The sequence below is a fragment of the Antechinus flavipes genome, chromosome 5 (assembly GCF_016432865.1).
Source record: "Antechinus flavipes isolate AdamAnt ecotype Samford, QLD, Australia chromosome 5, AdamAnt_v2, whole genome shotgun sequence".
NCBI classification, from domain to species: Eukaryota; Metazoa; Chordata; class Mammalia; order Dasyuromorphia; family Dasyuridae; genus Antechinus; species Antechinus flavipes.
Window position 1 is genome coordinate 220775308 of NC_067402.1, and position 18396 is coordinate 220793703.

General features: G+C 33.6%; 1 protein-coding gene across 1 annotated transcript; it reads right to left on the minus strand.

Moving 5' to 3' along the window:
* Window positions 1–10704: 10704 nt before the first annotated feature.
* Window positions 10705–11640, minus strand: LOC127538392 (olfactory receptor 6C74-like). The gene has a single exon (XM_051962131.1). The coding sequence runs from the start codon at window positions 11638–11640 to the stop codon at window positions 10705–10707; it is 936 nt and encodes a 311-aa protein (XP_051818091.1).
* Between the last annotated feature and the right edge of the window lie 6756 nt (window positions 11641–18396).

The following is an 18396-nucleotide window of genomic DNA, read 5'->3' on the forward strand; positions in this document are numbered from 1 at the left end:
TTTCTTATTTCGAACCTAAGCTTCTAATCTTAACACATATACCAATTTAAAGTTATTTAAAAATTAACCAATACTTTCGTTTGTGAAATTTCCCAAAATCTACCTAGATATTCCATTTAAACTTCTTTTCTTTAGTAGGCCAGAAAAGAGTTAAGCACCAATCCTTGCTTTACCCTGAGATTTTTTTTTTTCTTTTTTTTCCCCTCTGGTAGGATACCATAAGCCTGATTTCTGATAACAGACTTCTTGCTTACAGGAGTGATAGCACACTGTTCTTCTATTTTCTCAAAACTTTTCAAACTTTGAATCTATGTTTTTATTTCCCTGCTTCTTTCCTTGCATTATTCTAATCTTGAAAAGCCCAAAATTAGCTCCCAAATTACCTAACCATGATCTAAGACCAATACATTCTGAGCCATTCTGAAAGAATTACTACTCTGAATGAATTCCAATTCCAACAATTCAGCCTGATATTTTTCTAAGCCTGTAACACAGAGGCTGAATTCTTATTCCACAAGCTTGCTAACTTTTAACACAGAACACAGTACAAAGCAGACATACATACATAGACACATGCAGAACTCTATTTTCACCTTTTACATACAGATTTAAGTCTGATATACCCAAATAGTCCTGAGAACATCCTCCCAGTTTTCTTCCTTTTTATATCTGGGAAATGCATCCCAGTCTTGAATTTCCTAGCTAACATCTTGATACAAATTCTTGGATGTCTTCTATCCCATTTTACCACCTTGGACCCAACACAGGTGTTGGCAGGGGCCCTTCATTATTCTCACACCCCGCAGCCACCCAAGACCTTCCTCACGAAAGTTCTTTCCTTGGGGTCTAAAGCAATCTGAACACAAAAACAAATTTAGGAGGGCTAATCCCTCAGGGTTTCCCTTGACCCAGCCAATGGACTCCCAGACTCCCAAGAGCTTTACCTCAAGTTTACATGTGTCTTTCAGGTTGTGATGCCAGCCATGAGAACTCTACTTCCTTCAATCTTTAATTCTTCTTTCCACTGAGTATCTCTGCCTCAGGTCGTTGTCTAAGAGGGGAGGGAGGCTGCTTATCCAGAGCCAGAGACCATGGAGAAAACTATTCCATGGGTACCTGTTCTTGTCCAGGATACACACAGCCATCTCCCCCAAAGACCCCATGCCAGATGAGCCCCTAACTGTGTATGATGTAGAAGACCCTTACCCAAAATGACTACTCAGAGATCACTCAAAGTAAAAAGCAGAAAGATTGGTGTTTATTAATAAAGTCTCATGAGAATGAACAATTCCACCATGAGATAAGAGAAGAGAGAAAGCTCGCAATAGAAAGGCTAAAGGATTAGTAAAGATATACAGCTTTTATAGATTCTGTTACAAAGGATTAAACCATAAGTTGGGGAGCATTGAGAAATAGTTGCCCTCTCCCCTAATTTAATGTTAAACTTTGGGGCCAAAAGCAGATCAGAAAAGAATGCTTTTAGTTTTCCCAGTTCCGAGAAGAATCATCCATCAGATGTTCAAACTTCATATTACTGAGCTGACAGTATTTAAGCTAAAAGTCTAAATATTGATAACATTGAACAAGGATAAACATCAGCATTTATGGTTAAATAAATATATCTAAAGTTTAAGTAAATATTGGCTAGCATACAACCATACTTATGTAGGTCACAGAGACATAGAAATAACAGAAGGAAAATAAAAAACAATTTAAACATTCCTGTAAATTGTTCATCTTATCTCTCCATTACACACACACACACACACACACACACACACACACACACACACATAAAAATAATAAAAATATTAAGTATATTTATATGAAAATAAACAATATTAAATATATTTGTACCAAATAATTTCTTTTTCATTGGTGGTAGGTATACCCCTTTCATTTTTGATACTGGTGATTTTTTGGGAAGGTTTTAAAATTTGTACTTTTTCTAGTTTTTTTTTTCTTTGCATGCCTAATTAATTGATCTCCTCTTTCTCTATTCATGTAGCTATTTAGAAATTTAAAATATTCCCTAAAAACTGCTTTGGTTGCATCCTATAGGTAAGTGATTCTCAAAGTCTGGTCCAGAGCATCCTGAGGAATCTCTGAAATCCTTTCAGAGAGTCTACAAATTCATAAGTGGTTTTTATTTTTAATGTGATCAATGTCTATAACTATAACCCACATAAACAAAAACTCTTTGGACAGATGCTCAATCATTTTTAATAGGATAAAGATATTGAGAACAAAAGTTTGAGGACCACTGCTATAAGTTGTAGTATGTTGCCTCATTATTATCATTTAGAAAACTGAAATTATGAATTGCTGAAATTATGAAATTATGGATTGCTTCTGTGATTTGTTGTTTGACCTACTGATCCTTTATTGTAGAAGCTGCCAGACCCTGAGTGATGTTCCATGATATTTGAATTGTTTTTGTCTAACAGCTTGCAATATTTTTTCCTTGAGAATATGCTTTTGAAGTTTCACAACAGTGTTCCTTGGGGTTTTCTTTGTGGGATTTTTTTCTAAAGGTGATTGCTGGACTTTTTCAATGAGTAATTCCCCCTCTCTTTCTAGAATATTGAGGAAATTTTCCTTAATAACTTCTTGTAGAATGCTATCTAGACTCTTATTTTGGTAACAGTAAGAAATTTATCCTAGAAAATTCACACAATTCTTGCATGCCCAAGTAGAAGTTACGTCTTGAATAAGTATGATACTACCCAATACACAGAAAAATCCCAAACTACGTATTATCCACAACAAAAACATTTTCAAAAGGTTGAAGGCAAAAACGATTATTCTTGGAGTCTCTTTCAGATAATTGTCATCAATATAGTTAAGTTTTAATTAACAGGAAGTTTTAATTCCTATTTTCACATAAAAGAATCTGAAAAGTGCTTGAAAACATCAATTAAACCTTTTTGAAATAACCCTTTCAAACTATATGTCACATTTCTGATCATATTCTTTAATATTGATAACCATTATGTATCTAAAGAAACAAACGTTCAATCAATTAACATCTTGTAAGAGCAGCCTGTCCCTTTAAATCACAATTTGCTTTTTTCAGCCAAAGGAACCAAGCAGCTAAAGCATCTTTTTACTGCTGCTCTCCCCCACAAAACCACATCCCAGCTCACAGCCGTCTCTCTGTGACTACCCTTTCCAACTAGTTCCTTCTTTTTCCCACCGATTTCTTCTTGAAATCATTTGCTCCTACGAATCAATCCTTCTTAAGTCACCTTCATTCTCCTGTCCCATCTCTTGATCTCTCTCCTCCCAATGTCTACTTGCTCAAACCTTCTTCGACATACTTTAAACACTCCCAAACCAATAACCCTTCTGACTAGATGCTCCATTTAAACTATTAATTACTTTTGTAAATCAATCTTTCTTTTCTTTTTCTTTAAATCATCCCTTTTTTTAAACTTCAAGATTCACAATTAACTTTGAACCAACTTTCATAAAACTTATAATATAATTTACAAAGTACCCAATACTTCTAGAAAGCAACATACCATTTAAGTAGAGAGATATAAACATGACCTCCCCTAAGGTGAGCTACTGGCATTTTGTTTAATAACCTATATTTTAATTTGAAGTCCAACCAAATAATAAAGCAAAAAAAAGTTTTTCTCTTCAGTTGTAATGGCCACAATATTCAAACAATTCTTAAGATTTTATCCTCAGAATAAATCTAACATGTGCAAGGCAACAGTAAAATTATTTCCCCTGATTTCAAAATTATAATACCTCTTTAAAATATAGTAAGTTCCCAAAATTCTTAATCAAATGTGGTAGACAAACAATTACCCAGTTTAGTCTTCTTACACTTTCTGTTCTCTAATTCCATGAAAGCAAACTTGCTAATAATGATTTTTCTTTCATCTTCTGGGACAATTTTTTTTTTCTTTTTCAAAGTATGCCTAGTTTTCCCACAGGTCCAACAGGTCAGAGAACCTCTCTGTGCAGCTATTTACCTCTCTCTATTTTTATCCCTCCCTTCCAATATCTGGAAATATATCCAATATATTTCTTATTTCGAACCTAAGCTTCTAATCTTAACACATATACCAATTTAAAGTTATTTAAAAATTAACCAATACTTTCGTTTGTGAAATTTCCCAAAATCTACCTAGATATTCCATTTAAACTTCTTTTCTTTAGTAGGCCAGAAAAGAGTTAAGCACCAATCCTTGCTTTACCCTGAGATTTTTTTTTTCTTTTTTTTCCCCTCTGGTAGGATACCATAAGCCTGATTTCTGATAACAGACTTCTTGCTTACAGGAGTGATAGCACACTGTTCTTCTATTTTCTCAAAACTTTTCAAACTTTGAATCTATGTTTTTATTTCCCTGCTTCTTTCCTTGCATTATTCTAATCTTGAAAAGCCCAAAATTAGCTCCCAAATTACCTAACCATGATCTAAGACCAATACATTCTGAGCCATTCTGAAAGAATTACTACTCTGAATGAATTCCAATTCCAACAATTCAGCCTGATATTTTTCTAAGCCTGTAACACAGAGGCTGAATTCTTATTCCACAAGCTTGCTAACTTTTAACACAGAACACAGTACAAAGCAGACATACATACATAGACACATGCAGAACTCTATTTTCACCTTTTACATACAGATTTAAGTCTGATATACCCAAATAGTCCTGAGAACATCCTCCCAGTTTTCTTCCTTTTTATATCTGGGAAATGCATCCCAGTCTTGAATTTCCTAGCTAACATCTTGATACAAATTCTTGGATGTCTTCTATCCCATTTTACCACCTTGGACCCAACACAGGTGTTGGCAGGGGCCCTTCATTATTCTCACACCCCGCAGCCACCCAAGACCTTCCTCACGAAAGTTCTTTCCTTGGGGTCTAAAGCAATCTGAACACAAAAACAAATTTAGGAGGGCTAATCCCTCAGGGTTTCCCTTGACCCAGCCAATGGACTCCCAGACTCCCAAGAGCTTTACCTCAAGTTTACATGTGTCTTTCAGGTTGTGATGCCAGCCATGAGAACTCTACTTCCTTCAATCTTTAATTCTTCTTTCCACTGAGTATCTCTGCCTCAGGTCGTTGTCTAAGAGGGGAGGGAGGCTGCTTATCCAGAGCCAGAGACCATGGAGAAAACTATTCCATGGGTACCTGTTCTTGTCCAGGATACACACAGCCATCTCCCCCAAAGACCCCATGCCAGATGAGCCCCTAACTGTGTATGATGTAGAAGACCCTTACCCAAAATGACTACTCAGAGATCACTCAAAGTAAAAAGCAGAAAGATTGGTGTTTATTAATAAAGTCTCATGAGAATGAACAATTCCACCATGAGATAAGAGAAGAGAGAAAGCTCGCAATAGAAGGGCTAAAGGATTAGTAAAGATATACAGCTTTTATAGATTCTGTTACAAAGGATTAAACCATAAGTTGGGGAGCATTGAGAAATAGTTGCCCTCTCCCCTAATTTAATGTTAAACTTTGGGGCCAAAAGCAGATCAGAAAAGAATGCTTTTAGTTTTCCCAGTTCCGAGAAGAATCATCCATCAGATGTTCAAACTTCATATTACTGAGCTGACAGTATTTAAGCTAAAAGTCTAAATATTGATAACATTGAACAAGGATAAACATCAGCATTTATGGTTAAATAAATATATCTAAAGTTTAAGTAAATATTGGCTAGCATACAACCATACTTATGTAGGTCACAGAGACATAGAAATAACAGAAGGAAAATAAAAAACAATTTAAACATTCCTGTAAATTGTTCATCTTATCTCTCCATTACACACACACACACACACACACACACACACATAAAAATAATAAAATATTAAGTATATTTATATGAAAATAAACAATATTAAATATATTTGTACCAAATAATTCACACACTGCTGTGAAGAGGAAAGAGATGCAGGAAAGAAGGCTTTTATTGGTTATTTAGATTTTCCTTTATTTTCAGGCATGTATTTTGTTTTAAAAAAAAACCCACTATATTTATGTTGTAAGAAAATAATATTTTTGACCATGTCTTTAAAGGTTTGCTTCACTTGCTGGTTCCTTAGGATATAAACAAAGAGGTTCATCGTAGAGGCAACAGAAGTATTCAGCATTGCTATCTCTTTGTTTAAACTCACTCCTTCCTTTGTTGAATGTTTGACATACATGAAAATGCCGCTCTGGGTGTCTCTTAGCTATGGCTGGTTCTCAGTTAGAAAGTCATATATTTTTTTACTCTATCTCAATGTACTGCAATTCTTTCTCATACAGTTGGGCAGTTTGACTATTGCAAGAATGGGTACTATGAAATGCTTTTTTTTTATCAGAGTCTCTAGTTAGCATTAGTAGTTGTAGTGGTGGTAATAGAGTTCATTCTGTAGACCTAAATCAGAAGACTGAATTTCCATTTGTGCCTCTGCCCATGGGATCATGGAAGTTGGATCAGAAGTGTTGATGTTTAGATTTTAAAGTTCTCCAGTATTAATACATATGCATTTTGCTTGTCAGATTTTTCTCCTCTTTTTTTCATATGTTCCAGTTATACTTGCTCAACATCTGGTACATTTTTTTCCTTTTATTCTGAGTGTTAGAGAATTAATGGTGAATTGGAAAAAGGGAATAATTGATAACTTTATTGTATGAACTTCAAGCTTTCTATTAAAATTGCTTGCTGAAATAATTCTATTTTTGAAGAGGGTTAAACTCAAGAGATGCATTCATAGCAGACTGGGAATTCTCTGTAAAGGAGAGGTACAGCAAAGTTGGCAATATAAATTTTAGCACAAAATTTGTAATGCTAATGGTCAAATGAAAAAGAAATAAAGCCAGGTCACTGGATAAGCTCTTGATCAGGTAAAATGGTAGGAATTTAAGGAACAGCAAAGAACAAACAAAAGGTAGCTTTTATGCTGAGGGAATGAACTCAGTTCTTTCCAGTTAAGAACAGAACTATGTTCTATCTTTTTTTTTTTTTTTTTTTTTTTTTCTGGTCAGTTGCCTTCTTAGAGCTAGTACCCAGATCAGGAAAGCTTGAATTTGGGAAATATGGCAGAGCAGATGAAAAGAAGACAGATGGGTGCTTGACATTATAAATTGTCAATTTTATGAGACTCTATGAAACCAACAGTTTGGCCAAACCAAAAATAAGCCAAGATGGTAAATAAGATTAAAACTTTACCTAAAATGGAGGTTTACTGCTGAGTGCTGCTTTTGAATAATATGATTCATTTCTCTTAGGAATATTTAAATTAATTGGATTGATATCTCCAAGCCATAAAGGTCTTCAGTTCATCTAGAAGGGGGGTAAGATTGCACCTCTAAATTTGCCAAGATAATAGTCTGATGATCTTTGACACAGTACTCTTCCAATCCATCTAGAGTATCATTACAAAGGAGCCAAGATGGCAGAATTAAGCTAGGATGTTGCTTGAGCTCTCCAAGTTTCTCTCAAAAAATCACAGCCTCTGAACAGAGTCTGACAGAATGAAATCACTCTCTACCTTAAGATAGATTGGAATGATTTCAAGAAAGGTTAGTCTCACTGTAGTGAGAGGGATATTCAGGCCAGCTCAGAGTCTGGAAAAACCAGTGAGATTGGAAAATGATATCTGTAACTTTTGAGAATTGTATCTGTTACTGACAGTTAGAGGGGGCATCACATGGATGGAAGATGTGACAGTGAATGGATTATGATGTGATAATATCAAAGAAAAAACATTAAGTCATAGGAAAAGGACTATTGGGAGGAAAGGAAAGAGGAGGTATTATGGGATAAATGAGATTCCATAAAGGAGTATAAAAGACCTATTGCAATATAGGAAAAGAAAGAAGGGTGATGAGCATGATTTGAAACTTAATCTCATCAGTTTTGGTTCAAAGAGGGAATAACTTAATCATTCAGTTGAATATAGAAATTTATCTTTAAAAAATAGGAGGAAAAAGGGAAAGAAAAGGTAAGGCTGTATGGAAGGGAGGGCAGAAACACTAGGAGAATAGGGTAAGAGAATGGGGGAGGGGTAATAAAAGGAAGGGTAATTACAGAGTAGGATGGGTTAAAAACAAAACATTACTAAGGAGGAACAGGGTGGAAAGAGAGGACAAAAGAATATACAGAGGAGAAAATAGGATGGAGAAAAATACAGTGCTGGTAATCATAATTGTGAATGTGAATGAAATGAACTCTCCCATGGAACAGAAGCTGATAGCAGAGTGGATTAAAAAACAGAATCCTACAATAGGTTCTTTATAAGAAATATGTTTGAAACAGCGTTACAGAGTAAAGGTAAAATATTGTAGCAGATTTTATTAGGCTTCAGCTGAAGCAAAAAACAAAAACAGGGGTAGCAATCCTGATCTCAGATAAAGCAAAAATAAAAACAGATCTAATTAAAAAAGATAAGGAAGGAAAATACATCTTGTTAGAGTATCATTACACAGTTAGGGAGGAGAAGTACACCATTGGAAACTGAATGGACAGAAATTCACCTGAGTCCTTTAGACCATTCCTATACTTTTTAGACATCACTTATTTCATCCTCCATTGTTACCATCACCCTCAATTTCTATCCATTCATCCCAGGTTATTAACACCTACTACTTTTGGGAGAGCATTTTAAAAATATGATTCCATCTATAAATGTAGAAAAAGAAAATGATTCTTCCTCTCTCCCTCCCTCCATCTCTTCCCCCCTCCTTTCCTTCCTTCCTTTCTTCCTTCCCAAGGAGTGATAATTTTTCTAAGTACTTAAATTGGCACAAAATAAGAAGTCTGAAAAATACATTGGCATAGATCTCTAACAATATAGCACATGTTTCTCTTGAAGCACTAAGTTTAACAAAGGAATAAAATGAAAGAAAGAATTCTGAGATGTTACAGCATTTCACAATCATGCCATACTATTTATTCTATATACCAACCTTTCATATCACTTTAAATTATGTGACTACATGGAAATGGGATCTTTGAAATTGTGGAATATTTGTTCTATGAATACAAGTTGAAGAGCAAAAGGCTTATGTAAATTGGGCAATTTTTTACAGGAGATATGAAATTGCAGAAAATTGCATACTAAATTATATTTAGTGATTATTAAACTGGTTACTCCCTATATAAAATGTATTATTTTAAAGATATTTGTGAAATAGTTATCATATACTGGGTTCTCTAGAGATTTTACAGAAGAAAGATTCTTTACTTTCAGTCTATAAAGCCAATAGAATCTCTAAAAATAGGAAACAGAAAGAGGAGAGACACAAAGAGTCTATTCGTGAAATGAATTGAATTACTTAAAATGAGAGAGTGAGAAAGTACTTACAATACATAGGCTTTTAGAGAATATTGAGAAACACTGCTTTTAAAAACTTTTATTATGTTTTTATGATTGAATAAATGCAAATAACAATTGAAAATAGATTAATTAATCTACTCTGCCCAAAATATTGTGCTGACCACTAAGGGAAAGAGAAAATTCATAAATTTTATATCAAACATGGTTACTTTCAGATATGACCAAACCAAATGAAGCCTAAAATTATATGATATTTAATAACATGAGAGATAGTAATGTTTTGTCAGGTCTGGGAAAAAAAAAGTCCTTAATGATTGGGAAATGAGCCTAATTATGCTTTTAAAAAAGGAAAGGAACTCAACAAGATTAAGATGGTTAAAGGGAGGAAAAGAAGAAACAAACATCCCAATCATAAGGGATAATGTTGGCAAAGATAGAAAGGAAATAAAATGCTGGTTTGTAGACTATATTATTATCCTGGAGACACTAATACATTTGTCGTGGGGTTGTGACCAGATTTAAATATTTCAGAGAGTAATTTGGAACTATGTATAAAAGGCTATCAAACTGTGCATACCCTTTGATCCAGTAGTGTTTCTACTCAGTCTGTATCCCAAAACCACATGTGCAAAAATATTTGTAGCAGCCCTTTTTGTAGTGGCAAAGAACTGGAAACTGTCTGTATACCAATCAGTTGGGGAATGGTTGAATAAGCTATGACATATAAATAATATGGAATGTTATTGTTCTATAAGAAACAATTAAAAGCCTGTTTTCAGAAAGGCCTGGAAAGACCTACATGAACTGATGCTAAGTGAAGGGAGTAGAACCAACATAGCATTGTACATAGCTACAATAAGATCATGTGATGAATAACTGGCTCTCTTTAACAATGAGATTATTCAAACCAATTCCAATAGACTTGTTATGTAGAGACCTATCTGCATCCAGAAAGAAGACTGTGGGGCCTGAATGTTTGCTTGCTATTTGTTTTCTTTCTCATTTTTTCTCTTTGATCTGATTTTCTTATACAGCAAGATAAATGTGGAAATATGTATAGTAGAAGTGTACATTTACCATATATTGGATTACTTGTTGAATAGGGTAGGGGGTGGAAGGCAATGAGGGAGAAAAAATTTGAACACAAGTTTTAGCAAAGGTAAATGTTAAAAACTCTTTTTGCATATGTTTTGAAAATAAAAAGCTATTATTAAAAAAAAAGATATTAGCCTGGAAAGGTATGGAGTTAGCATATTGTGGCAAACCTTAAATGTGAAGAAAAAGTGTATGAGCTTATTCAGTAGGCAACTAGAAACAAACTAGAATGATTTTGATCAGAGGAATAGTATTATCATAACAATGTACATAGAAAATTAATCCAGTTCCATACAAAATAACAATGTGAAACATTTTCATTTGATTGAGAAAAACATTTTTCTGGTTATAGTCTTGAAGGCTTGCTTTACTTGTTTGTTTCTTAAAGTGTAGATGAAAGGATTTAGAAGGGGGGCCACTGAAGTGGTGAGGATGGCTACTCCTTTGTTAAAGGCTACCCTTTCCTTGGCTGAAGGCTTAATATACATGAAGATACAACTGCCATAAGAGATGGAGACAACAATCATATGAGAAGAACATGTAGAAAAAGCCTTTTTCTTTTGCTCTTTGGAGGGGATTCTCAGAATTGTCCTAAAGATATTTGCATAGGAAAGAAGTACTAGAGCCAAAGTGGCTAAGAGTGTCAGTAAGGCTAAAAAAAAACTCCACAGCTCAATGACCTGAGTGTCAGTGCAGGAGAGCTGCAGAACTGGAGAATAGTCACAGGCAAAGTGATCAATGACATTAGCATCACAGAAATCCAGTTGGAGGCCCATGATAAGTCCCGGGGAGATTGTCAGTAAGCCAGCTAGCCAAGAGCCAAGGATAAGCTTGGTGCATACTTGGTTATTCATGATGCTCATATAATGCAGAGGCTTGCAGATGGCCACATAGCGATCATAAGACATAACAGCTAAGAGATAAAACTCCGAAGACCCCAACAATATGGCAAAAAACAACTGAGTTACACAAGCATTATAGGAAATTCTTTTGTCCATGGTCACAATGGTGACCAGAAATTTGGGAATACAAACAGATGTCAAAGATATTTCTAAAAAGGAGAAATTGCGAAGGAAGAAATACATGGGCGTTTTGAGATGGGGATCCAGAAAGGTAAGAAGGATGATGCTGAGATTTCCTCCAATGCTTAGTGTGTATGTTAGGAAGAGAAAGAGAAAAATCACAATCTGTAAATCTGGATCATCTGTCAGGCCCAAAAGAATGAATGTTGTCACTGTTGTATGGTTTCTCATAGCTACCTTGTGACTTCTGCCAAAACTGGATAAATGAATAAAACAAAAATAAACCTAATAATCAAAGAACTGAACAGTATTTTTATAAAAGTGGTAATAGTGAAGAATCCATTTTATCACATCATGTATTCTTGCCCTTTATCCCTGACAGAGAATTAAAAAACAAAACAATCCCCCCCGCAAAGAACATATACTACTTTTCTTATTTTAAATTGGCTTCTACAATATGCATCAATCATACGTTCTCTCCTCTTTTCTTCTTCCCTTCCTCTCCTCTTTTATATTTTCCCCATTCTCCTCCTTCCTTCACCATCATCATCATCATCACCACCTTTTTCTTCTTTCTTCTTTTTTTCTTCTTCTTGCTCTACTTCTTCTTTTCTCTTCTTTCCTCTCTGCTCCTTCCTCTCCCTCTTTCTCTCTCTCCCCCCCCCCCCCTCTGCCTCTCTCTGTTTTCCCCCTTCCTCACTCTATTTCAAGAAAACACATGCAGGGATTACTATAAATTCTTATAAAGCCCCTTTATTCATTACAAGATTATACCTAAATCTTTTCAACTTGTCCTGCTTCTCTAAATTGAGTCAATTCTCATTAGAGGAAGGAGTTCTGCTGATGGACCTCCTTCTGGAATACACATACATTTGTTTTACGTCTGTCCATATTTCTGAGAGAGAGCATGGCCTAGCTAGCTTTCACACAAAAATGACCTATTTTTTAAGTCTTGCCTCTAGGACATGCAAACACTGTGAAATTGAACAAGTCATGTAGACTTTGTTTGTGCTAGACTATTCTAGAAGACTAGAATTGCAGACTTAAATGTATAAAGGTAATTTCCTTATTGTAATAAAGTCATAATCTACCCCCTATCCACTGTGTTTTTTTATGATTTCAGGAAAACCACCTTATTTTATATGAGTAAGTCACCATCCAACTTTGGTTAAGAGCATTTCCCTAAGAACCAGTAAGAAACAATCCCGATCTAACTTATTTTTATATCAAAGTTTATTCAAGTTAATTTGCTTTACTTTGTTTTGTCAGCTTTAAATCTCCTTATTTTAACTATATGATTTTAAAGATAAAAAAGGAAAAGACTTTGTATTTACATGTTTGGGGCCCTTACATATACTTGAATATTCTATGTTATTCTATTTAAAAACAATACCTCTACTATTAACATTAAATTAATCAACTAGCATTTGTTAAACAGCTAATAGCTATTAAGCACTAAAAACTATTATGGAAAATTCACTTCTTTTTTGCTGCTGCTGCTGCAATTACTACAGTCATTTTTATTACTATTACTAATTGACATAAATATAGTATTTTATAATTTGCCAAACACTTTGCTCACATCATTTCATTTGAACCATACAACATCTCAGTGGAGTAGATATAACAGTAAATAAAATATCATATAGAAGAGAAGCCAAGGGTCTCTAAGCTTAGTTGAGTTGCACATAATTATATAGCCACTACAGTGAGTAAGCTTTTGATCCCTTAGATTGCTAATCTGATTCTTTGTTGGATGCAAATAATTTTCCATGTAGGACCTTAGATATTGTTTGATAGTGAGATGTTAATATGCTGAATGGGCAGCAATGCAGAGCCCTGGCTTGAGGTGTAGACAATTCTTTCCCTCCCACACAAACAGGCAGGTCAGCTACACACAAATAGACCATTGTAACAAAAGTGTGCCTATTGTGATACATATAGCAGGTTGTTCATGGTCAAGAAAAAATGACAACTAAAGGTCCAGAGATATATTCCATAACAATTTCTTAGAAGCTGCATTCATGACATTGCTTGCACCTGAATTGAGTGTTTAAAGGTAACATCTTAGGTGTCATCATTTCATAACTCAAAATAACTTACCCAGTAATTGCCGATACTTGATTTTGAACAATGTTGAAATCCACGTTGTTTTTCAGAAATCATAGAAAAATAAAATGGATAAAAGAATAAAAGAAAGATAAACATGCAACTATTTCTTTCTTCTTTAGACAGAAAAAACAATAATGGTTAATATACTCACTTTTCTTTAATTTTTTAAAAAATGTTAAGTTGAATTTAAAACTTCTCTTTTGAATGAGTCCTGATTAGAAGGTAGTGTAAACACTTTAGTTCTCTACTATACCCCATGCTTTCTAACCAACACTTTGTCCCTTTGTTTTCACAAAAGAAAACATTTTTCCTCATGAAAACATCCAGGATTTGGATATCAGGAAGAACTTTGGGATTTATTCCTGTTGTAAAACTTTAGAGAGTATTAGTTAATATTTATTTCCCCATCTAATAAAAGGAGGCATCAAATCAGAAGTCATTATTAGCTGAGTCCATGCAATAATTTTCTTATAATAGGGGCAAAATATCATTCTAATCAGCATGAAGTTTCTGGAACTCTTGTTTGTGATGTGGCTAGGAAAGAGAATGAGGGTATCTTATGATGACCAATAGCTATTCAATGTATAGCACTGCATTTTTCAGTACACATGGAACTTTTATTTATAACACAAGTGGATCTCTAGAGAGTCATATAGAGAAGATGTTAATTAACCACCAGCATCATTAGCTTTACAAAACAAATTAAATAGAGCTTAATCAAGGTGTCCAAAGAGACAAGTATGATTCTTCAAAATTATACAAGCTGAAGAACAACAGTATTCCAATCTCTTGCAGTATTTGTTAATATCCTTTGGCTACTTTTCTGTTAGAAATAATTCTCAAAAGGATAATTGCTAACTATGAATAGCCATATTTCAAAGTAACTCAAAATCATTAATAAAAAGAGAAACAAAAATAAAAATTTCCCTGAAGTTTCTCTTCATAGTCAACAAATTAGTAAAGATGACAAGAGCTGAGAAAAGTAAATTTTGGAGGAATTATGAGACCATAAGTACGCTAATGAATTATTGTGAAGCTATAAATGAGTATAGTAATTTTGAAAAGTAATTTGGAATTGTTCAAAATTGCCCATAATCTTTGACCCAGAGATTTCAATCTAGGCTTATACTTCCAAAAGAAAACTGGCATAACGAAAGTCTCCATTTATAACAACATATTTATAGAAACTTTTTTTTTTGTGGTAGTAAAGAATTGAAAATAAAGCAGATGTCTACTAGATAAGAATTCTAAACTCATTTCAATTTATGAATATATTTGAACATTACTGTGCTAAAAGAAATTGCAAATATAATGAATATAAAGAAACATGCAAAGATTTATATGATCTAAGAAATAATTAAGTAATATATTGAAAAAAAAAAGAAGCACAATGAGTAGAACAATGGAAATGGAAAGAACTATGACCATAAAACAATCAAATGTCAATGTTTCTAAGTTACAAAGAACAAACAAAGCTTTAAAGAAGATAAAACAATACAATCTGTTTTCCACTCTTTTATAGAGTTGGAAAACTCCCTTGGATACATATTGTTTCAGATTTTTTCAATGTGTCAATTAATTTTTCAAATCTTTTTTCTTTTTAAAGTGTTGTTATGTGGCATGTCTTTTTGGAGGTATTAAAATAGAGGTAATGGGAAAAAAACTGTTGTGAAACAAAAATAAAAGTAATCAAAAAATTTTATTTAAATTCAAAAGATGGATGGGTGGCAAGGCTATTCAACACGTTATGGGGATCACCACTTAAAAAAAAAAGCCACCTAGATGAAAAATGGGTTAGCATGAAGTAAGATTATGGACTTGATCAGTGATAGGGTGTGTATCCAATTAAAAAGACAATATGAGATGGTTCAACTGATTTGAATATTCAAATTAAAGAAAAATCAGTTAACTGAGGAATGTACAGAGGGGAATTAGGAAGTTTATCTATTACATTTCGATATCTTAATTTCAGCAATAAGTTCTTTCACAGTATGCAATCCTTTTAATGGAGTACTTGCAAATTTATTTTATTTACATATTTCTCAGGGTATAATGAATGACAGCATAAAGGCTACTGAAATAATGAATACTGGCAACATGATGTTCAAAGACATGTCTTCTTTTGGTGTAGTTTGATTCATATGAAGATGGAGCTGCCATAGTTTTTCACTCTATCCACAAATTTAGAAAATACTTCCTTTGCTTTTCTCTTTCATCAAAGGTTTCTGAAAACTGTGTGGTTAATATATATTTAAGGGACATCACTAATGCCAAGAATCACATGAATATCCCCAGGAATTCCATCAAATATATTTTATTTCATTATTCAGTTCCTTATTTTACACCCCCCCAATAGCATTTTTATATTCAGAGTAGAGCCCCAAAGGAGACTAGTATAGTAAATTGTGTATCTGCATTTTATAACAGTTGCTTCTTTAAGAAATACTTCTTTTTAATACATGTTGTTTTATGAATAATGTTGGGAGAAAAAATCAGAGCAAACAGGAAAAACCAAGGGGAATTTAAAAAAAAAAAAAACAGGAAAAAGAAGTGCAAATGACATCTCTTTATTTACATTCAGTCTCCATAACTTTTCTCTCTGGATGAAGTTGGCCTTTTCTATCCAAAACCTATTGGATATTGCTTTGCATCACTGAAACACTAAGAACCAAGTTTTTCATACTTGGTCATTGCACATTCTTACTATCATGTGTACAATGTATTCCTGGTTCTACTTGTTTTACTCAGCATCAATCAGTGTAATTCTTTCCAGGTCTTTCTAATATCAGTGTGTTTGTCATTTTTATAAACAATAATATTCCTTTATCTTCAGATATCACATCTTGTTCAGCAATTCAGCGATTGGTGGGCATCTACTTATTTTCCTATTCTTTACAACCACAAAAAGAACTGCTACAAACTTTTTTGCACATGTGGGTCCTTTTTCCTCCTTTATGATTTCCTTGGGCTAAAGATCCAGTAATGGCACTTCTGGGTTAAATGGTATGCACAGTTTTCAAGCCTTTTGGTTATAATTCCAAATTGTTCTCCAAAATAGTTGGATAATTTCACAACTCCACCAACAATGCATTAATGTACCAGGTTTGTCAGATTTATCACTATATTTTCCTGTCAACTTAGCCAATCTGAGAGGAGTGGGGTGGTATATTAGAGTTGTTTTAGTTTGAATTTCTCTAATTAAGAGTTATTTAGAGGATTTTCCACATGGGTATAGAGGGCTTTGATTTCATCTTCTGAAAATTGACTGTTCATATTCTTTGACCATTTATTAATTGGGGAAAGATTTGTATTCTTATAAATTTGACATAATTATTTATAATTTCAGAAAAGAGATCTTTATCAGAAATACCACCTGCAAAAATTCCCCATCAGTTTTGTACTTTTCTTTTAATCTTGTTTCTGTTGCTTTTATTTGAGAAAAACAAAAAAACTTTTTAAAAATTAAATGCAATCAAAGTTGTACATTTTGCCTTTAATAATGTTCTCTTCTTCCCCTTTGGTCATAAATTCCTCCCTTCTTTTCTTTCTCAGTTTTTTTCTTCCTTTTTGATCTAATTTTTCTTATGCAGCAAGATAACTGTATAAATATGTATACATATATTGGATTTAACATATATTTTAACATATTTAACATGTATTGTACTACCTGCCAGCTAAGGGAGGGGATGGAGGGAAGAAGGGGAAATTTTGGAACAAAAGTTTTTGCAAGGGTAAATGTTAAAAAAAAAATCACCCATGTATATGTTTTGTAAATAAAAAGCTTTAATAAAAATAAATTCCTCTCTTCTCTAAGAATTTGATAGTAAATTATACCTTGCTCTCCTAATTTGTTTATGGTGTCTTCCTTTATGCCCAAATCATATACCCATTTTGACCTTATTTTTGTATGGGGTGTGAGATGTAACTCTATGCCAAGTTACTGATATTTTGTTTTTGAGTTTACCCAGCAATTTTTGTCAAATACTGAGTTCTTACGCCAGAAGTGGGAATTTGGGGATTTATTAAATGCTAGATTGCAATAGGCCTTTATTATTGTGTTATGTGTATCTATTCTGTTCTACTGATAAATCACTCTATTTCTTAGGCAGGATCAAATAGTTCTAATGGCTGCTGCTTTAAAATATACTTCTAGGTCTGGTACTGATAAGTCACCATCTTTCTATTGTATTATCAATTCCCTTGATATTCTTTTCCTTTTGTTCTTCTAAATGAATTTTGTTATTATTTGTTCTAGTTCTTCAACATATGACCGCTTGATTGGTACGTCACTGAACAAATAGATCATTTTAGGCAGAATTGTAAAACTTCCAATTATCTAGATTTAATTTTGTTTGCCTAAGGAGACTTTTGTAATTTCCTTTATGAAGTTAATGGATTTGTCTTGGCAGGTATATTTTATTTTATTTTTTAAAAATTTTATCTACAGTTATTTTATTTTATTATTATAGCTTTTTATTTACAAAATATATGCATGGTAATTTTTCAACATTGACGGTCTGCTCCAAATTTGCCCCTCCTTCTCTCCATCCCCTCCCCTAGATGGCAGGTAGTTCAATACATGTTAAATATGTTAAAACATAGGTTAGTTCCAATATATGTATACATATTTATACAGTTATCTTGCTGCACAAGAAAAATCAGATCTGGAAAGAAAGAAAGAGAAAAAAACCCTGAGAAGGAAAACAAAAATGCAAGCAAACAATAACAGAAAGAGTGGAAATGTTATGTTGTGGTCCACACTCAGTTCCCATAGTCCTCTCTTTGGGTACAGATGACTCTCTTCATTTGTGGACAACTGGAACTGGTTTAAATCATCTCATTGTTGAAGAAAGCCACATCCATCAGAATTGATCC